At 63.8% G+C, this 20,463-nt stretch overlaps 1 protein-coding gene across 1 annotated transcript in view; it reads left to right on the top strand.

Annotated features, from left to right (window-relative positions):
* The window catches only part of PTPRS (protein tyrosine phosphatase receptor type S), a 97,915-nt gene extending 78,181 nt beyond the window's left edge, over positions 1-19,734 (top strand). Inside the window, exons 13-36 of the mRNA XM_053898225.1 lie at positions 467-660; positions 822-848; positions 3,367-3,484; positions 5,175-5,780; positions 6,233-6,330; positions 6,976-7,229; positions 7,789-7,882; positions 7,974-8,189; positions 8,537-8,694; positions 9,199-9,210; positions 9,478-9,590; positions 11,001-11,048; positions 12,151-12,248; positions 12,337-12,460; positions 12,945-13,120; positions 13,199-13,318; positions 14,661-14,815; positions 14,893-15,178; positions 15,334-15,512; positions 16,133-16,259; positions 16,397-16,522; positions 17,410-17,564; positions 17,758-17,893; positions 18,430-19,734. Of these exons, the coding sequence (XP_053754200.1) occupies positions 467-660; positions 822-848; positions 3,367-3,484; positions 5,175-5,780; positions 6,233-6,330; positions 6,976-7,229; positions 7,789-7,882; positions 7,974-8,189; positions 8,537-8,694; positions 9,199-9,210; positions 9,478-9,590; positions 11,001-11,048; positions 12,151-12,248; positions 12,337-12,460; positions 12,945-13,120; positions 13,199-13,318; positions 14,661-14,815; positions 14,893-15,178; positions 15,334-15,512; positions 16,133-16,259; positions 16,397-16,522; positions 17,410-17,564; positions 17,758-17,893; positions 18,430-18,498 (3,689 nt within the window). The 3' untranslated portion in view covers positions 18,499-19,734. The remainder of the gene's footprint in view (positions 1-466; positions 661-821; positions 849-3,366; positions 3,485-5,174; positions 5,781-6,232; positions 6,331-6,975; positions 7,230-7,788; positions 7,883-7,973; positions 8,190-8,536; positions 8,695-9,198; positions 9,211-9,477; positions 9,591-11,000; positions 11,049-12,150; positions 12,249-12,336; positions 12,461-12,944; positions 13,121-13,198; positions 13,319-14,660; positions 14,816-14,892; positions 15,179-15,333; positions 15,513-16,132; positions 16,260-16,396; positions 16,523-17,409; positions 17,565-17,757; positions 17,894-18,429) is intronic.
* The last annotated feature ends 729 nt before the right edge of the window (positions 19,735-20,463 follow it).

Below are 20,463 nucleotides of genomic sequence, written 5' to 3'. Positions count from 1 at the left end.
CCCCCGTCAGGTGGGGAGGGCTCTCGTGTGGGGCTAGCTGCATACTGGTTCGCACGGGAACGGGCAGCCGGGCTGCCTGGGTTCGGGCCCCGGCTTTGCCTCTTCCTCACCCTGCGATCGAGGCCCCAGTTCCCATCTGTAAAATGGGAATAAGAGCCCCTGCCTCTAAGGGTGCTGTTAGGATGGACGAGGCAGTGTGGGTGAAGCCCGGGGAACGGAGCGTGCGGGGCCCGCTCGAGTCGTGTGGCCCTGGGCAGGGGGCTTAGGCTCTGGGGGGGGGGGGGGGGGGGCCTCGGCTGCCCACCTGTAAGTGGGGCACACGCCCTCCCCCGTTGGTGGTGAGCGCTCAGACCATCCCAGCTAACCGGCAGCCACTTGGCTCCCTGGCACGGGGCAGCGGTGCTGCCCGGGGCAGGGCCGGGCGCCCCAGTAACGGCCCTGCCCGCCCCTCCCCTGCCCCCGCCAGTGCCCAGCGCGCCGCCGCGGAAGGTGGAGGCGGAGGCGCTCAACGCCACGGCCATCCGCGTGCTGTGGCGCTCGCCCGCGCCCGGCCGGCAGCACGGCCAGATCCGCGGCTACCAGGTCCACTACGTACGCATGGAGGGCGCCGAGGCCCGCGGGCCGCCGCGCATCAAGGACGTCATGCTGGCCGATGCCCAGGTGGGCGGGGCGCCGGGGCGGGGCCGGGGCGGGCGGGGCGCCGGGTGGGCGGGGCGGCCCCCAGACCCTGCGTTCCTGCCTCCTCGCTGCTGCTTCTGTCTCTCTCTCTGGCCACCTGCTCACCTACTCCTCTCTCCCCTGCCGCCTCCTCCCACGCTCAGTGGGAGACAGATGACACAGCCGAATACGTAAGTAGCACCCCTGCTCGGCCATTGCAGTGTTCTCCCGCGGGCCGTGCAGTGACGTGACCCCGTCCCCACCTCCCCTCCCCTGCACTTCCCTGGTAAGAGGGTCTTCCCCCCCTGGGCCCCAGATGCCTACTGGTTACCTCTTGGAGCTGGCAGCCTCGGTTTTGAAGTCAGGCAAATGGGCACAGGAACCCCGCAGGGGTCCCGGACGCAGGGCACAGGACGTGACCCACAGGTTGTATATGTCAGCCCTCTTGCCTGGATGGCCCCTAGGACCGGGCTCCCCTGCCCGTCCAGCCCGCAGCGCTGCTCCCTGTGGCTCGAGCTGTTCCTGCAGCCCCGACCCACCCCTGCACCCCACAGCCTCCCCGGTTGGACCCAGGCCTGGCAGATCCAGACTGGGCCTCTCTCTCCAACCCAGCCTGACCCTTTTATCACCCTTCCCGGTCTTCTCTGACCTCGAAGTTTCTCTCTGTGGCCAAAGTGTCCACTTGATCGGGGCCCTTGAGTGGCCAGAGGGTCAGTGGGCCCAGGGCAGGAAAGGAGGCCTACAGTACCCTTTCCACCCCTCCGGGCTTTCTCAGGAGGCCCTGGGCCGGTTGGCATTGCTATGCCTCCTCTCCTCCGTCTGTCTTTCTAGAAGCCCTGACACAGAGGCGCGGGCTCTTAGGAGAGCCCCAAGCCTCATGTTCAATTGATACCCATCCCACCCCCCAGGGAAGGGAGGGGCGGGGAGTTCCCACCAGGGTTTTGGCCCAGCCCCTCCCACGCACCAACACCCCGGGAGGGGGTGAATGTGGGGCTCAGGGGCGGGAGACCCTCTCTCCGTGCATCCCTGTCCCCCTCCTCGTGCCCCTGACCCGGGGCCGCCCCACAGCTCCCTGGCATGCTGGACCGTGTCTGTGAGTGTGCATGCGTGGGGACGTGGGCACACGTGCAGCCGCGTGAGGGTGGACGCAGATACGTGTGCGGGTTGGAGGGCTCCGACGTTTGCCAGAGAAGCATTTACCGAGCACCTACTGTATGTAGATCCCATGTAGCCAGGGGCTGCTGCAGGTGTGGAGGGGACCGAGACCGACCTGAGCCCGCCCCCCTGGGGGTCACAGTCCAGTGCAGGAGAGGGCCGTGAATACACTTGACCCTTGAACAACGCGGGTTTGGACTGTAGAGCTTCACTTTTATGCAGAATGTGGGGTTTTTGTTTTGTTTTGGGGTTACGTTTTTTTTTTTTTTACGAACACACTACAGCACCATAAACGTATTTTCCCTTCCTCAGATCTCCTGTCTCTTCTTTAACTGCTTTACTCTAAGGATACAGTGTAGAACGGGGCACCTGAGTGGCTGAGTCGGTTAAGCATCTGACTTCGGCTCAGGTCATGATCTCACGGTTCGTGGGTTCGATCCCCGCGTCGGGCTCTGTGCTGACAGCTCAGAGCCTGGAACCTGCTTCCGATTCTGTGTCTCCCTCTCTCTGCCCTTCCCCCGCTTATGCGCATGAGTGCATGCGCTCTCTCAAAAATTAACATTAAAAATATATACAACATCTGGTACATATAACGTATAAGGTGTATGGGGCGCCTGGGTGGCTCAGTCGGTTAAGCGTCCGACTTCGGCTCAGGTCGTGAACTCGCGGTTTGTGAGTTCGAGCCCCGCGTCGGGCTCTGTGCTGTCAGTGCAGAGCCTGCTTGGGATTCTCTCTCCCTCCCTCTCTCCCTGGCCCTCCCCCGCTTGTACACACTCGCTCTCGCTCAAAATAGATAAACTTTAAAAGAAAAAAAGCATACAGGATGCGTGAAATCGAGTATGTTACCCGTAAGCCTTCTTCTAGCCAACAGGGGGCTGATTGTAGTCGAGTTTTGGGGGAGTCAGAAGTTGTGTGCAGATTTTTGGCTGCACAGGGCGGGAGGCGGGCAGGGGGGCTGGTCAGCGCTCCTCTCCCCCATGTTGTCCAAGGGTCAACGGTATGCGTCTCGTTAGAAGTCTGGCTGGGGCAGGGTATCGACGGTGATACAGAGGTTTACTCATCAGCTCTCGGGGGCAGGGCGGGGGGGGGGGGGGACAGTCCTGATTTGTAGCTTGTCCCCACTTCTGTGACGTAAATACTGCCCCACCGTGTCACCTCCAGGCTCCCTATGAGAGCGGGGTGCCTCATCAACCTGTAGCCCCTCTGCCCCAGGGAGGTGGGAGGAGGGTGGGTGTTCGCAGGTGCCCTCTGGTGGCCGCTGCGGGGCCGGGGGCCAGGACGGAGGGGGGAGGCGGCAAGGGTGGGAGCCCCGGGTGACGGCGCCCGTCCGGGTGGAAGACGACGGGGTGCCGGGCTGCGTGTGCCCGTTTTAGCACGGACGTGTGACGTGTTGGGGGGTGTGCATGCGCTCGGATGCACGCCTCTGCCCGTGGACCGGGCCCCCCCCCCCCCACCGCCTGCCTTGCTTGACCCCAGCCTGGGGAGGGCGGGGGATGGGCAGGGCTGCTCTCAGCCCCGACTGTGTCGCCGACCCCTCCCCGTCCCTGCCCGCAGGAGATGGTCATCACAAACCTGCAGCCCGAGACCGCCTACTCCATCACGGTAGCCGCCTACACCATGAAAGGCGACGGTGCTCGCAGCAAACCCAAGGTGGTGGTGACCAAGGGAGCAGGTACGAGACCCCTGCACGGGCCCCCCGCCCCCAGACCGTCCCGCGGAGTCCTTGAGCTCGTGCGCTGGGCAGCGGGGACAGAGAGCCAAGGTGCGGGGGCTCCCCGGGAGGGCGTCCGGCCCTGCCACGTCCTAATCCCTGGCTTCCCTGCCCGCTTAGCTCCGGAAAGGTGGAAGCCGTTACGAGGCCTCTGTCCCGTCCGGGCTTCTCCGGGGCTGTTCCTTCTGCCTGGATACCCTTCTCCGGGCCAGCTGCTTGCTCCCCGTCCTTAGGTCTTTGATTCGCCCGCCCCTCCTCGGGAAGCCCTCCCCACCCCGCCCCCCGTGCCACAGCCTCGGTCCAGGGCTCCCTCCGGGCACCCCCAGCACCCCCGTGCTGCCCCCGTCACAGCGGTGATGGCCCCGAGTGGGTTGTGGTTGAAAGTTACCGTGCCCATCGTCCCTGCTGCCCGCGACGCCTCTTCTCCGTGCAGCCCTGCCTCAGTTTCCCCCTCCGGCCCCTCCAGGCCCCTACCACCTGTCCCGAGGGACTGTTTTTACCCCAGCCAACGTTGACGAGGGAGAGGCAGCCGTGTAAGGGGAGAGGGTTCTGGGCGGAAGGCACAGCCCGGGCAAAGGTGTGGGGTGGGGGACGAGTTGGTTGTGTTTCAGGAGTGACGGGTCCCGAGGCCTCCCCCACGCATCCCGCACCCACCCCTTCCCCAGCGACCCTCCCTCTGCCCACATAGCTTGATGTTCCTGGCCCGCGGGACAACCCCTCCCCACGCTCCTGCCAATCCTTGCCCATGTGGTTCCCTCCGTCTGCCTGGTCTCTGTATCCTTCTGTGTCCAGCACCCTCGTTACCCGGGTACTTCCAAGCAGCCTCCCCTGATCGTTTCCTCTTCTCTCAGGGACGTTGCATCACAGAACCCACTACACATGCTGTGGCTGCTCAGAGCACAGTTCCCAAAAAGTCCTGATAAGTCCTGCAGGGAAGAAGCCTGGTTTTATTGAAGATTTTTAAAGTTTATCTGTTTATTTTGAGAGAGACAGAGACCGCGCAAGCGGGAGAGGGACAGAGGGAGAGGGAGAGGGAGGGAGGGAGGGGGAGAGAGAGAGAGAGAGAGAGAGAGAGAGAGAGAGAGAGAATCCCAAGCAGGGTTCCCGCTGCCAGCTGTGGGAGCCTGACGCGGGGCTCCGGCCCACAAACCGTGAGATCATGACCTGAGCTGAAACCAAGAGTCAGATGCTTAACCTCCTGAGCCAGCCAGGCACCTCAGGGTTGGTTTTCTTTGTAGAGCATCTCTACTGCAGGACTTAGCAGGACCTTGGCGCGTTGCTTGCGAGAACCACGGGGCAAGGGCAGGGTCGTGGACATTGCTGTGTCCCATGGGTGTTAATCCTGTGCCAGCAGGAGGCAAGGGGCAGATCAGTGAGGCACAAGATGACTCACTTCCTAACGAAAAGAAAAGAGAAGCGTCCGAGGGCGTCTTCTGACATCTGTAGATGTTTTCCCGCATCAGGTCCCCCGAGTCCCCTGCCTCCTCGCCCGCCCTCCCACTCGCCCGGCACAGTGCCGCCGCAGGGCCTTTGCACAGGCTGCTTCCCTTGCCCGGAACACCGTTTCCGCTGCCACCCTCGGCGGCCCTATGCCCTTGCTCCCAGGCCGGGATGGCCCTGTGGCCCTGACGCTCGCCCTGTCTCCCCGCAGTGCTGGGCCGCCCCACCCTGTCGGTGCAGCAGACCCCCGAGGGCAGCCTGCTGGCACACTGGGAGCCCCCGGCCGGCACCGCTGAGGACCAGGTGCTGGGCTACCGTCTGCAGTTCGGCCGAGAGGACTCCCCCCTGGCCACGCTGGAGTTCCCGCCCACCGAGGACCACTACACGGCGCCGGGTGTGCATAAGGGGGCCACGTACGTGTTCCGGCTGGCGGCCCGCAGCCGAGGAGGCCTGGGCGAGGAGGCGGCCGAGGCCCTGAGCATCCCCGAGGACGCGCCCCGCGGCCACCCGCAGATCCTCGAGGCGGCCGGCAACGCCTCGGCCGGCACCGTCCTGCTCCGGTGGCTGCCGCCCGTGCCCGCCGAGCGCAACGGGGCCATCGTCAAGTACACGGTGGCCGTGCGGGAGGCCGGGGCCTTGGGCCCCGCCCGAGAGACCGAGCTGCCGGCAGTGGCCGAGCCGGGCGCCGAGAACGTGCTCACGCTGCAGGGCCTCAAGCCCGACACGGCTTATGACCTCCAAGTTCGGGCCCACACGCGCCAGGGCCCCGGCCCCTACAGCCCCCCCGTCCGCTACCGGACGTTCCTGCGGGACCAAGGTAGGCGCGCGGCGATCCCCGCACCAGAGCCGGACCGGGCCTCGTGCCCACCCCCACCCCAGCCCCCTCCCTCTCCCCCCGCCCAGGTAAGTGGTCACTTTTCTGCTTCCTCGTGGACGCTCAAGGCGAGTCCGGACCCCGAGGCTCCGGCGTTGGCAAAGGTGGGACCAGCGCCCCCACCGCCCCCCCCACCCCCACCCCCGCTCCCCCCCTCCCCTCCCCCCCTCCGCCCCTCCTTCTCTCTTGCAGCCGCGCCGTCTTCCCCGGCAGGGACTTGGGACAGGGCCAGGCAGGGCCAGGCAGGAAGGCCACGGGCACAGGCACAGCGGATGGCAGGGAGCGCCTGGGCCGCCCCACCCCACCCCGCCCCACCGCCCCGCCCCGCCCCGCCCCTCCCCGCACTCACGGGGCCTCTCCTCTGCTCTCTCCCACTTGGCTGCTGCCCCGCACAGTCTCGCCCAAGAACTTCAAGGTGAAGATGATCATGAAGACGTCGGTCCTGCTCAGCTGGGAGTTTCCTGACAACTATAATTCACCCACACCTTACAAGGTGCTCACCCCCCCCTCCCGCCCCCCCCCCCCGGCAACAGGCGGCCCAGGCTAGGGGCTGGGGCTTGGCCAGGGCTGGCTGTGGGTCTTGAGTCGCGGCTTGGACCAGGCTGGGGGTTCAGCTGGACTCGGGGCTGAGATCAGGCGAGTGCGAGGACTGAGGCTCAGAAGCTGGGCTCGTCTTGGGACCAGGGCTCAGCTGGCGTTGAGACCCGGTCCGTGGTCAGCACTTAACCTGGGACGGGAACTCAGTCTGGGGTCAGGGCTCAGCTGGCGTTGAGGGATTGAGGCTCAGTCTGGGATCAGGCTCAATCTGAGGTTAGGGGTTAACAAGGGTGGGGACTCTGCTAGGATTGAGGCTCAGTCTGGGGTCAGGGCTCAGCTGGGATTGAGGATCTGTCTAGCACTGAGTTTTAGCCTGGGGTCGAGGTTCAGTCAGGATTGGGATTAGGGCTCGGTCGGGGCTGGGACTCAGTTGGGATTGAGGGTCTGTCTAGGGTCAGGGCTTAGTCCAGGGTTGAGGCTGCTTCTGGGATCGGTGCTCAGAGTTGGGGTTCAGCTGGGATTATGGCTCAGTCTGGGATCAAGGCTCAGCCAGGGTCGGGGGCTCACCCCAGGCCCCCGCTGAGCTAGCCTTGGCCCACAGATCCAATACAACGGGCTCACGCTGGACGTGGATGGCCGTACCACCAAAAAGCTCATCACGCACCTGAAGCCCAACACCTTCTACAACTTTGTGTTGACCAACCGAGGCAGCAGCCTGGGTGGCCTTCAGCAGACGGTCACTGCCTGGACCGCCTTCAACCTGCTCAGTGCCAAGCCCAGCGTGGCCCCCAAGCCCGACTCTGACGGCTTCATCATGGTGTATCTGCCCGACGGCCAGAGCCCCGTGCCTGTCCAGTATGATCCAAACCACCCCAGTGCCCCGAAACATTCCTCCCACCCCCATTAGCCAGCTTTGTGACCGGGGCCAGGCGCTCGACCTCTCTGTGCTTTGGTGTCCTCGCGTGTCTATAAAACGCGAGTCACAGCAGCCCCCATCTCGCGTGGTTGCCCTGGTACCTCTCACGGGCACCGTCGCTAAAGGCGGCCTTGTGTTTTCTCCTCCGCCATTCCGGATACCAGGAATGAGATCCATCCGGGGTTGAGGGTTCCCAACGGGGAGAGGAGGGCTCAGCTTGGGAAGCAGAGGAGAATTAAGGACTCCGGGGACGTTGTGGGTGTGGAAGCTGGGGCTTTGAAGGATGTGTAGGAGTTCAAGAAACAGAACCGGAGTAGGCTTTCGAGGCAGAAGGAACCACCCCTTCAAAAGCCTGGAGGCTTGAGTCAGGACCTAGTCCTGTATGGCTGGGGCTCCAGGGGAGTAGCAGGAGGGAAGACGCAGAGAGCAGGGGCTCCCCCATCCACCTCCAAACAAGGCATCCCTCGGACGCACCCCCGATCCTCCTTCTCCCGACAGGAGTTACTTCATTGTGATGGTGCCGTTGCGTAAGTCTCGCGGTGGCCAGTTCCTGGCCCCTCTGGGTAGCCCAGAAGACATGGACCTGGAGGAGGTGAGGGCCCGGGGCCCAGGCCCGTCCTGCCTCTTGTGTGCCCAGGCGCTGCCGGCCGGGCTCTGAGCCACCCGCGCCTCTGTTCCCGCAGCTCATCCAGGACATCTCACGGCTGCAGAGGCGCAGCCTGCGGCACTCCCGCCAGCTGGAGGCGCCCCGCCCCTACATCGCGGCCCGCTTCTCGGTGCTGCCACCCACCTTCCACCCGGGCGACCAGAAGCAGTACGGCGGCTTTGACAACAGGGGCCTGGAGCCCGGTCACCGATACGTCCTCTTCGTGCTTGCGGTGCTGCAGAAGAGCGAGCCGGTGAGTCCCGCGTGGTGCCTGCCTGCGTCCAGCCTCGCCCTCTGAGCGGGCAGGCCCCGAAGCGACCTCAGCCCCCAGGGCGCTGGCCTCCGAGCCAGACCCCCATCCTCCCGGCCTTCTGTGATCCGGGCTGAAGCAGAGCAGGGGGGAAGGGGAGAGAGCAAAGATTGGCAAGGGCCAGGCCGTGGGGCGGAGGGGGGGGGGGGTCCCCGGGGTCAGGGGTCCTCGGGAGCCATCAGAGGCTTTAGAGTAGGGGAGGGAGACAGGTTTGTGTTTGAGGACCACCCACCTGGCCACGAGGCGCGGGACGGGCACTGACGGAGGCCCCTCGCGCCCTGTTCCTGCAGACATTTGCGGCCAGCCCCTTCTCAGATCCCTTCCAGCTGGACAACCCGGACCCCCAGCCCATCGTGGACGGCGAGGAGGGCCTCATCTGGGTGATTGGGCCCGTGTTGGCTGTGGTCTTCATCATCTGCATTGTTATCGCCATCTTGCTCTACAAGAAGTGAGCCCCTCGCACTCCCCGCTTGATAGGAGGGAGGGCTTCCTGGAAGAGGAAGGCGGGTCCGGAAGGTCCAGGGAAGGGTTCTCTCGTAGAAGAAACAGAAACGAGAAAACTCCGGCCCAGAGAGGTTAAGCCACCTGGTCAAAGTCACACAGCCTGGGGAAGGGCCGGGGTTCACAGCGGGCTCGTGATTCGGTTCCTCTTAAGGTCCACGCTCCGCTCAGCGGGACGATTTGGGGTGGAGGCCGCCTCTGCCTAGTCTCACAAGGACAGTGAGTGTAGTGGCCACACAGGACACGTCTCAGCTTGGAAAGGGAAGGCTGGGACGTTCGTTTTCGTGGCGGGGACCCGAGCAGGAAGCATTAGCCCCGTTTTCCGGAGGAGACCAAGGCTCTGAGGGGTTAAGCAAGCCACCCAGCGTCCCCGAACAGGCCCTTTTTGGCCAGCATGGCCTCACCTGTCTTCTTTTCTCTCCTCCTCACCCGCGTGTGCTTTCGGGAGCAGCAAGCCCGACAGGTAAGGGTTGGCCCCATCCTAAGGAGACGTAGGGCAAGCGCTGAGGAGGAGGAACGGGGTGGCACCGTGCCCGTGGGGCGAGGGGACCCTCGGCTGTGCCGGCAGGCTGCGCGCGGTCCCGGGAACCCCAGTCCCACGTGTGCACGGTCCCTTTCCTCCCGGCTGGGTCGCTCACAGCCCCTGTGTTCACACGCGTACGTGTGCGTCTCTGGGCACGCTGGGCACACGCTGGCACGCTCACGGGCTCCTCTGCTTGCTCCCTCGAAGTAAACGCAAGGACTCAGAGCCCCGCACCAAATGCCTCCTGAACAACGCTGACCTCGCCCCCCACCACCCCAAGGACCCCGTGGAAATGAGACGCATTAACTTCCAGACCCCAGGTACGTGCCTCCCGCAGGCGCCGGGATCCTCACCGCCGGGGGCCGTAGCAGAGCGGAGGAGGAAGCAGCCGCCTTGGCGCTCGGCGGCCCCTCCTCTGCCCCTGCTGCGCCCTCCGGCGCAGTTAAGCGCCCGCTGCCCACCTTCCCGCGTGGACCTCAGCTTGGAGATTCCACAGACCGGTTCCCATGACAGCCGAGTGAGGCTTTTAAAAACAAAACGCTGCCTTCCGTTGGCGGTCGGGGTCGTCCCTGGGAGCAGAAAGGACACCTCAAACTCAAACCGACCGAAACCCCCTCCTTTCTTCTGGCAGAAAGGGCCATGCTTCCGTCCCCACTTCTGGTCTCCGGGCCCCTCAGTGGTGGGTGTTCGGGTTTTTCCGTGGCCTTTGCCCGTCCTCCCGTGGGATGTCCCCGTGGCGAGATACAGCGATGGTGCCTCCCCCCCTCCCCCCTGCCCTGCCTGGCTCCTGTGTGCGGCCCCGCCTCCTGACGGTTCCCTGTAGAGTCACGGGAGCGAGCTAAAGTCGCCTGCCGTGCCTCGGGGAGACTGAACGAACCAGGGTCTTGTCCTCGATCGTCTTTACGTGCAGTGACCCACATACTTTCTCATCTTTTCCCTCTTACTGGGCTCATGCCGGCTGCTTCTCACCACATAAGGGGTTTTTAATTTAACCGATGGCTGCTGTTCTCCTTCTGGGCTCACAGCATGATTGCATCCACCATCTATGCGCACCCAGTCTCTGCTTCCTGTCGGCCTCCTGTCTCGTATTAACTGTTTCCGACCAAAAGGAGATTTTAGACATCTGTATTCAACTGATGGCTGCAGTCACTGCTCAGCCTTTTGGCTAAGACAAAGTGTAACTGATGGCTGCAGTCCTGCATAAGGGATCGTGAAGGGTCTCCTGCGGCACCTCTCACGTACCACTTTTCTTCTTCTGTGTCTGGACTGGGTTACATCGGTTTTTCCATTTCCCTCCAGATGTTAATTTTTAACACACGTATTTAACTGACGGCTGCTGTTCTTAAAGCTCACGGCATGGGCCCATATGTCCTTCCCCTGCCCCCAAGCTCCTCCCTCACCATCCTGCCACTCATCTAAAGTCTCTGCTGACCCTAACGGGCGCCAAGGCCAGGTTGGTCTGGGGGGATGCGTTAAAAGAGCCTAGGGCCTCAGAATCTTCCCGAGGTCACGGCTAAGAGCCAGGACCGGCTGAAGTCCAGTCAGAGGGGGTACACGGCAGCTGCTGCAGGTTCTCGGGTCGGGGCCCGGGCAGCGTGCGTCCCTCGTCGTTTCAGTTTGCTCTGCCCTTTGCGTCTGTTGGCTGGCCATTGTGCGTGCGTCCAGCGGGGGATGGGGGGAGGCGGGGCCCCTGCGTGTTTTCATTTATTTATTGTTTGCTGTTTCTGCAGATTCAGGCCTCAGCAGCCCCCTCAGGGAGCCGGGGTTTCACTTTGAAAGTTAGTTCCTGTGTCTCTCTGTTCTCAGCTTCCTTTCGCGCACCCCCACACCCCCGTTTGTTTTCATCTCTGTCCACCTGTCCTGTGCTGGCTTCTCAAGGGAGTCGGGGGTCTGGTCCGTTGGGCCCGTAGGTTGCTGGTTGTGACTGTGTGTCTGGGGGGGGGGGGGGTCCTCCGGCGTGACAGGCAGGGGGATCCACTGGGCAAACGGCCCTCGCTCCTTAGATAAGGGCTCTTGGGGAGCGCCCAGGGCAGCAGCTGTACGTAAGCCCGCCTGGCAGTCTTTTACGTCTGTCCCGGCCTGTAGCTCGGCCTGCCGGGCCCCAGGAGAGGAGAGGGGTCGTGCAGACACAGACACTGGGGAGAAAGAGCCAGGCCCCCGCCCCGTTCCCTCCAGCAACCCCTCCCGCCGAAGGGTCACCACCATTCCATGTGCCAGATGAGGAAATGAGCCCCCGGAGGTCAGGGGCTCACCGCACCTGCTCCAAGCAGCTGCACAGACAGACGGGGACCCCCGAACGCACACAGACACACACACACACACACACACACACACACACACACACACACTGCCCCCTGCTCCCCAGTTCCCCAGCTCTGCCCGGCAGAAGACGTTGTAGTAGTCCTTCTGATCCCAGAAGGATCTGATCCCAGAAAGGGGTGGCGTCTCCGGCCCCTGCCCTGGGGAACAGTGTCTCTCCAAAGGCCTGGCCAGCCCCGTCTGCTTCTTCCATTTCTGTGTCACTTGCCCGCTTGTTGCCATGAGGCTCCGGGAGCTTGAGGTCCTCCAGGGCGACCCTTCCCCAGCCCCTGCGTCCCCAGCTGGGTTGGGAGCACTGAGATGGGTGGACGGCGTCAGCCGGGGTTGTCAGACTCGGCTGGAGCTGCTCCTCGAACGCTCCACCTGCAGACAGACCCCCAGGCCGGGGGTCCTGGCCCCGGCGTGGGCCGACCTGAGCCCTCCCCTCCCCCGCCACTCCCTCTAACCGCGGCTCGTCCATATTGCACACTCACACTGTAGAGCCCCCCGCCCCCCGCCCCCCGGTCCCCGGGCCGGCTCCCAAGTGACCGGCCCGCACCACGGGGTCTGCTCTCCCCCCAGGCATGCTTAGCCACCCCCCGATCCCCATCGCAGACATGGCAGAGCACACGGACCGCCTCAAGGCCAACGACAGCCTCAAGCTCTCCCAGGAGTATGAGGTGAGCTAGCCCCGCCTCCTGCCCCCCCCGCCCCCCCGCCCCCCCCCAGCGCCCGTCCTGACGCCCCCCACCTCCCCTTCCCCTGCAGTCCATTGATCCAGGCCAGCAGTTCACGTGGGAACATTCCAACCTGGAGGTGAACAAGCCCAAAAACCGCTACGCCAACGTCATCGCATACGACCACTCCCGCGTCATCCTGCAGCCCATCGAAGGTAGCGGCCTTGGCCCCGTCCCGCCCTTGCCCGTTCTGAAGTGTGGACGAGCCAGGACACGGAGGGGGAAGCTGAAGCCTGATTCTGGTCATGGCTCCAGCCAGAAGCCACCCGGGTGTTTTAGATACGTACTTAACTGATGGCTGCTGTCCGTAATCGGTTTCCACACATCCCTCTGTGTCAGTTGTTCTCAATGCCCAGGAAGCATTCACATGCTGGGGGAGAGGAAGCTAGGAGCGTTTCGAGGGTGGACCAGAGACGCCGCTCCGACCCCGCGATGCACAGAACAGCCCCGCCACAGAGAAAGCTGGCCCCCAGTGGTTGTAGCGCTCAGGAGGAGAAACCACAAAATTCATGCTCCGTGGTTTCTTTGGGGAGAGCTTGGGGCAGTCTAGGAGGACTTGCAGGAAGCGGTGGGCCAGAGAGAACCAGCGTAGGAGACGACAGCACCCCTGTTGATCTCTGGCTTCTCCCCGGGCTGTAGGCATTGTGGGTAGCGATTACATCAACGCCAACTATGTGGACGGCTACCGGAGGCAGAACGCATACATTGCCACACAGGGGCCGCTGCCCGAGACCTTCGGCGACTTCTGGCGCATGGTGTGGGAACAGCGCTCAGCTACCATCGTCATGATGACGCGGCTAGAGGAGAAATCACGGGTGAGGCTGGACCCTGCGGCCCCCGAGCCCCCGGCCAACCCCCGCCCATGCTCACCTCCATTCTCTTGCCTTCCACAGGTCAAGTGTGATCAGTACTGGCCCAACCGGGGCACGGAGACGTATGGCTTCATCCAGGTGACGCTGCTCGACACCATCGAGCTGGCCACGTTCTGCGTTCGGACCTTCTCTTTGCACAAGGTAGGACCCGGGCTGGGGCTGGGGCTGTGGGAGGGGGTGGTGGGGGCGGAAGAGGAAGACTGGAGGCCCCAGCTTCTGCCCTGGGAGCTCCCCAAGAGACACAGAAAACCAGGCATGTCGGCCCAGGCTGACCACATGGTGTTGTAGCCCACTTCGTAGATGGGGAAACTGAGGCTCAGAGGAGGGCACCTCTCCTCTCCAGCCACACCAGAAGGACAAAACCAGCAGAACCCAACTTAGCAATGAACCTGTTGTCTCCTTGCCCTCTGGCCTCGCACAGTCTAGGCCTGTGACGGGTGGGAAACAAAGCTAGAAAGTCCCTGCCAGCTGGGGTAGTCAGGACTGGGGCAGAGGGAATCTTTAGACATGTATTTAACTGATGGCTGCTGTCAGTGACATGGTTCCATGTGTCTCTCTGTATCAGTTGTTCTCGATTGGGACAGTTTGCTATCTGGAGGGCATTTTTTAATTGTTACTATGGGGAGCGGAGGTGCTACTGGTACCCCAACGTTCCCCAGACTCCAGCCAGGTCTTCTGTCAAAACTAAGCACACGTGGTATGTCAGGGCTTGATTTGGGTGCTGAGACACCCCAAGGACCAAGACAGACAAACTATCTTGCTCTTTCAGAGCGTAAGTCTAGTTGACAAGGCACTGACAACAAATATGTCAAGTAAGAAATCTTAACACGTAGAAGGAGAAAAATAAAGTATCTGTCGGGAGACCTGGAGATGGTGAGGAAGGGAGCCATGAGGTCTGGGAAAACCGCATTCCTGGCAGAGGCTCAGCCTGTGCAAAGGTCCTGGGGCAGGATCATGCCTGGCATGATGAACCACCAGTGAGAAGGCCCTATATCATGGCTGTGGCAGAGTGACCGAGGAGGGGAGGGCCGGGAGGGGACCCGGCAGAGAATACAGAGCCTTGGGGAGGACTTGGTCTCTCGCCGCAAGGTGGATGGGAGCCCTGGAGGGTGGTGGGCAGAGGAGGGCCAACCTGATTCAGGTGCTCACAAGTGCTCTCTGGGGGCTACTACGGGGAGGACAGACTAGGGCGGTGAGGATTGGAGCGGCGGGACCAGGGCAGAAGGGACTGGACCAGGGAGTATAGACGGAGGCAGAGCCACCAGTCTGGGCTCCTGTGTTGGATGCGGGGTGGGGGGGGGGGGCCGCTGGGTCAAGGGCCACTCCTCCTCTGAGTTCTGGCCAGAACACCTGGGAGGAGGGAGCTGCCCCCGGCCGAGATCCGGGGGTGGGTTTGGGGGGAGAGGCGGGGCGCGAAGCTGGCCGCCTCGGCTCGTGCGTCGTGGTGGGCCGCGGTGACGGGCAGTGTCCCCGTGGCCCCCAGAACGGCTCCAGCGAGAAACGCGAGGTACGGCAGTTCCAGTTCACGGCGTGGCCGGACCACGGGGTGCCCGAGTACCCGACGCCATTCCTGGCTTTCCTGCGGAGGGTGAAGGCCTGCAACCCGCCAGACGCGGGCCCCGTGGTCGTGCACTGCAGGTACCCCTGCCCGCCCCCCCGCCCCCCGCCCCCGGCCCTCCCTCGGGGGCCCCTGACCGCGACGCGTGTCCCCGCAGCGCCGGCGTGGGCCGCACGGGCTGCTTCATCGTCATCGACGCCATGCTGGAGCGGATCAAGCCGGAGAAGACGGTGGACGTGTACGGCCACGTGACCCTCATGCGGTCCCAGCGCAACTATATGGTGCAGACCGAGGACCAGTACAGCTTCATCCACGAGGCCCTGCTGGAGGCCGTGGGCTGCGGCAACACGGAGGTGCCCGCCCGCAGCCTCTACGCCTACATCCAGAAGCTGGCCCAGGTGGAGCCCGGCGAGCACGTCACCGGCATGGAGCTCGAGTTCAAGGTTGGGAGGCGGGACGCCGGCGGGGGCGGCGGGGGGCGGCGAGATCGGGATCGGGGCCGCCGTTGGCGCTCCAGCTGGGAAAACACACAGCCCTGCCCGGCCCCGGGGGCCGGAGGCCGCCCCGCCGGTGACCCCGGGCCTCCCGGTCTCCGCAGCGGCTGGCCAACTCCAAAGCCCACACATCCCGCTTCATCAGTGCCAATCTGCCTTGTAACAAGTTCAAGAACCGCCTGGTGAACATCATGCCCTATGAGAGCACACGGGTCTGCCTGCAGCCTATCCGTGGCGTGGAGGGCTCCGACTACATCAACGCCAGCTTCATCGACGGCTACAGGTACCTCGCCTTCGCCCCGCCCCCAAGGGGCCTCCAGCCTCACAGGGGAAACGGAGCTGGACACAGGCAGGCGCGGCCGAGGGGGAGGGGCTCTTTAGCTGGGTATTTAACCGATGGCTGCTGTCTCCCTCTGTCCTCTCCCGTCGCTGGTTTTCAACCTGGGCGGTTCTGCCGCCCAGGGAAAACCGAGCAGTGCCTGGGGACATGCTGGTCCTAATGGGAGTGGGTGGAGGCCAGGGATGCTGCTGGACGCCACCCACTGCTCAGCCCGGGGAACGACCCAGCCGCAAATGTCAGTGCTGAGGTTGAGACACCCTGGCACAGGGGTGGGGTGTGGCAGAAGTCCCCGCCTGTTCAGAGGCTGGAGGGTGACAGGAAACAACCTGTGCAGACACCCGGAAGGAGTTTCCGGGCACCTGACGAGGTGGGGGAGGTCGGGGGAGGCCCGGCAGCCTCTGGGAGGTGATGCAGCTCCCGAGGCTGGCGGTTTCCCCGGGTGCACAACGGGCTCACGGAGAGGACCGAACGAGACAGACGGGGAGACGGCCCAGTGACCGGTGGGTCCTGAGTCGGCAGGGGTGGGCACTGCATCTCACATGCCCCCCACCCCCACACCGCAGGCAGCAGAAGGCCTACATCGCGACGCAGGGGCCGCTGGCGGAGACCACGGAGGATTTCTGGCGTGCGCTGTGGGAGAACAATTCCACCATCGTGGTGATGCTGACCAAGCTGCGGGAGATGGGCAGGGTGAGCGGGGCGGGGCCGCTGGTGGGGCGGGGCCACGGGAGCCGGGGCGCGGCTGGGGCGGGGCCGGGGGCGGGGCGAGGGTGGGGCCAGGGAGCAGGGGTGGGGCCCGAGCCGACCGCCGCCCGCCTTCTCAACAGGAAAAATGTCACCAGTACTGGCCTGCCGAGCGCTCCGCCCGCTACCAGTACTTCGTAGTGGATCCGATGGCGGAATACAACATGCCTCAGTATATCCTGCGGGAGTTCAAGGTCACAGACGCCCGGGTGAGTATGGGGAGGGGTGGCTGGGAGGGCCTGGGACCCCGGGCCGGACTCTGCTCAGCACCACCTCGTGAGGTGGAGAAGGCTTCCCTAGTTGGGGGTAGAAGCAAAGGCCCGGGGATAGGAGTAAGCATTGGGGGTTGGGAGGAGGAAGAGCGGGTCCTCGAGCTGAACGGTCACTCGTACCACCACAAGGGGGAAGAGAGGGCTGTGTCCCGTGCGGGTCCCACAGTCGAGCGTGTGCCGCGCTGCTCCCTAGGGAACAAGGCCCAAGGGACCGTGCGAGAGGGAGCGAGCGGGGTGTCCCCTGGAAGCAGCAGTCTGTGGAGCTCTGTGTCGCAGCGCTGAAAGCAGGGTGGGGGAGACGTGACACAGGGTGCGGGGCCGTGGGCTGCGAGCGAGCGGCGGGGACGGGGTGGTCCCACCGCAGTGGGGAGGGGCGACGGGGCGTCACGCGGGTAGGGGTGGAAGGGGGCGGGGATTGGCTGGGACGAAGGGGCGGGTCAGTCGAGACGTTGCCAGCGGGTGGCGAAGGCTGATGAACGAACAGCGCGGTTGGTCGGGGCGGGGCGGGGCGGGCCCACGGGATTGGCGGGACGCGGGACCGGAGAATCAGTGGATGGTGTTGCTGGATGCGGCGAGGGTGGCAGCCGTGGGTGGTGAAGGATGAAAGCGAAAGGCGACGGCGTGGCGTGGGGCTCCCGCTGGACGGGAGGGGGACAGAGGAGCTCTTGGGTGGCGGCTCGTGAGATGGCAGCACTGGACGAGGGGGCTGCTGGAGGGTGGCGTTGGCCGGTGACGGAAGGAGGGGCCGGAGGCCGGCCCCGGGCGGGAAGCCAGCCGTGACCGCTGCCGACCTGAGCGGCGCGGCCGGACCCCCTCCGTTGCAGGACGGGCAGTCCCGGACCGTGCGGCAGTTCCAGTTCACGGACTGGCCGGAACAGGGCGTCCCGAAGTCGGGGGAGGGCTTCATCGACTTCATCGGCCAAGTGCACAAGACCAAGGAACAGTTCGGCCAGGACGGCCCCATCTCCGTCCACTGCAGGTGAGCCGCTGTCCCTCAGGCCCCAGCGCGCCCGCTGCCCGGCTGGGGAAACTGAGGCCCAGCGAGCGCAGCCTCGAGCCCCACCCAGGCGGTCCCGCTGGGGCTGTCTGCGTCCCTGAGGCATCGGGCGGTCACACGGGGTTCGCTCGCGCGGGCCCCTGACCGGCTGTGCCCTCCCCCTCCCCCCCAACAGCGCCGGCGTGGGCAGGACGGGTGTGTTCATCACACTCAGCATCGTGCTAGAGCGCATGCGGTACGAGGGCGTCGTGGACATTTTCCAGACCGTGAAGATGCTGCGAACCCAGAGGCCGGCCATGGTGCAGACAGAGGTGAGGGCGGCGGGCGGGCCTCAGGTTCCTGTTCTGGGAGATGGGGGCGGTCACCTTGCATCCTGGGTCGTCTGGGAAGGTCCTCGGCACCTGTTTGGGGCCGGAAGGGGATTAGTCGGCCCTTTTGACACGAGGATAGACCGAAATCCAGAGCCGGGGGGCAGCTCCCCAAGTCACAGCACATTCATGGCTCAGCCAGGCCCCGACACAGGCCACGGCCCCCGAAGTCCCCCTGCTCCCCAGATGGGGAAAGCGAGGCCCAGAGCTAGAAGGGACTTCCCTGCGACCGCGTTCCTCAAGACCGTCCCGTCGCTCGGGAGACAGTGCTGGAGTGGGACTCCCAGCCCCGAGGGCACTGTTGCAGGGGGGGAGGGCGTGCGGGGACGGCGCCCAGCCTCCGCCACCGTGCAGAGGTGCGACTTGCCCCTGCTGCAGGAGCCGGGCGCCCGCCTTGCTCCCGACGGCAGCGGGGAGCCCCGGCAGGCTAAGGAGGTGCAGAGGCGCCGACCTGAGCCGCGGTTCCCTCCCTCCCGCAGGACGAGTACCAGTTCTGTTACCAGGCCGCGCTGGAGTACCTCGGAAGCTTTGACCACTATGCAACCTAACGCCATGGTCGCCGCTGGCCCCGTGCCACCGGCCTGGATGCCTCTGCCCCTGCCGGGTGGGCCCCCGGAGACCTGGACCCCCGGCCGCCAGGGCAGGAGCGGGCAGCGGCCACGTTTCCGCTCGGCCTCCAGGAACGATGCGGCCCCCCGCAGCCTCGCCGGCCCGGCCACCGCCTCCGGCTACTGTCACATTCCTCATTTCCTTCCGATTCTGAACCGAGAGATTCCGGGGTGGGGGGGGTGGGGGGGCGGTGAGCAAACAGGGGTTCTCCCCGGAACCGGAGGCGGGCAGGGCGGCCAGCTCGAGCCCCGGTCCTACCCCGCCCCTCCCCCCGCCCCCGCCCCCGCCCCAGGAGAGCCCTCCTGCCCTGCAGCCTGGTGTGGGGGGTGGGGGGTCCCACTGGGCAAGGGGCTCAGGATTCAGCTTTCTTTTCCAACTCAGTGTAACTGTATCCAGTGACATTTCTTTTTTTAAATAGTGTATTTTTTTTTTCATTTTTTTTTAAAGAAGAAACAAACAGAAAAAAAAAAGACTTACCAGTCAACAAATTTAAAAAGAAGAACTTTGCGTATTCCTGTTCCGTTCACAGACAGTCTATTTTTTCACCGTAGAGAACGTTCTCGAGCGACGGCTGTGTTCCCAGGCCTGCGCGTGCGGGGTCGGTCAGCCAGCCCCCAGGGCCGCCTGGCTTCCTTCTCCTGCCGTCGGAAGGTGGGCCCCACTTAAGAACAGAAGGCCCTTTTGCTCCTGGTTTCTTCCCTTTTTTTGCATTTTTCTTTTTTTTTCTTTTCTTTCTTTTTTTAATTCTGAAACATATCAAGGACCGTTCTGAGGGTGGGGCAGCGGGGGACTCCGGCCCACCAGCGTCAGGTTCAAACCCACCGGGGTGGGTGCTGCCTCCGAGGAGAGGGCAGCGACCCCCCCACCCCGCCGCCTGAGCCCCAGCCGTCTCCCGCCCTTGTGGAGGGGGGACTGGACAAAACAGGGGGGGGTCCCACTTCTTCTGGGAGAGAGAGAGACCATGTTCTGCGCGGATCGGGGACCCTTTCCCTCTGGGACTACGGGGCGGAAGACTGGGATCCCCCCCACCCCCGAGAAAGTGAGTTTTTCTCTTTGTATAAGAGTGGGTCTGCCGTCGCTTTCAACACTGTTTATTCAAACGGAAGCAGCTGGGTGGTTTTCCCACCTCTGCGTATGTAGATATATCGACTTTGTATTAAAGGAAGATCGTCTGACCCCGGCCGGTGGTGGAGTCTTTGTCCTAACCCCGTCCGTCCCGTCCCGTCCCTGGGGCAGGCGGGTGCCCGGAGAGCTGGGTGGCCATGGGCCACCCAGTGAGTGGATCCATACGCTGAGCTGGTCAGACGCTGGGGGCTGCAGGGTGTGCCCGAGCCTTCCTCCTCTGGCAGGGGTGCCGGGGGGTGGGTTGAACGATCCCTCCCGTGGTCACAGAGGAGCTCCAGGGACAAGAAAGGGTGGCCTTGGGGCAGGGGCCCAGCCTAGGAAAGGGTAGGGTCACCCGTTTGAGAAACCATCAGATCCAGGAGTCAGAAAGTCTATAACGTAGCTGGAAGTAACGCCATTAACAAGCTTAGTCAAACAGATTTATCAGACCCTATATCCCCCACCCCCAGGCTTCTCAGACACACGCAGAACATTTCTACAGATCAGCAGTGGAGATCTTCACAAATCCCAAGAAACAAATAGATAACCAGATGTTGGCCTCAAGGGGTGTTAGCCTCCCTTAAGAAGGGCTTACGGTAAAAAAAAAAAAATGGAAAGTAAAAAAACATAAAGCACATTTATAAGCAAGGCACAGGTTAAGGAAGGAATCGACGTGAAACTTACAAAGCTTTTGAAACAGCAATTCGGATAGTAGGTGACATCATGTAACCTGTCAGACGCAGACAGAGGGAGACCCAGAGCAACGTGTACAGCCTGGAACATGTTGAAAACGAGAAAGA

Source organism: Panthera pardus, unplaced genomic scaffold, assembly GCF_024362965.1.
Source record: "Panthera pardus isolate Hobbes unplaced genomic scaffold, ASM2436296v1 HiC_scaffold_8, whole genome shotgun sequence".
Lineage (NCBI taxonomy): Eukaryota > Metazoa > Chordata > Mammalia > Carnivora > Felidae > Panthera > Panthera pardus.
This window is presented reverse-complemented; position numbering and strand designations above follow the sequence as displayed.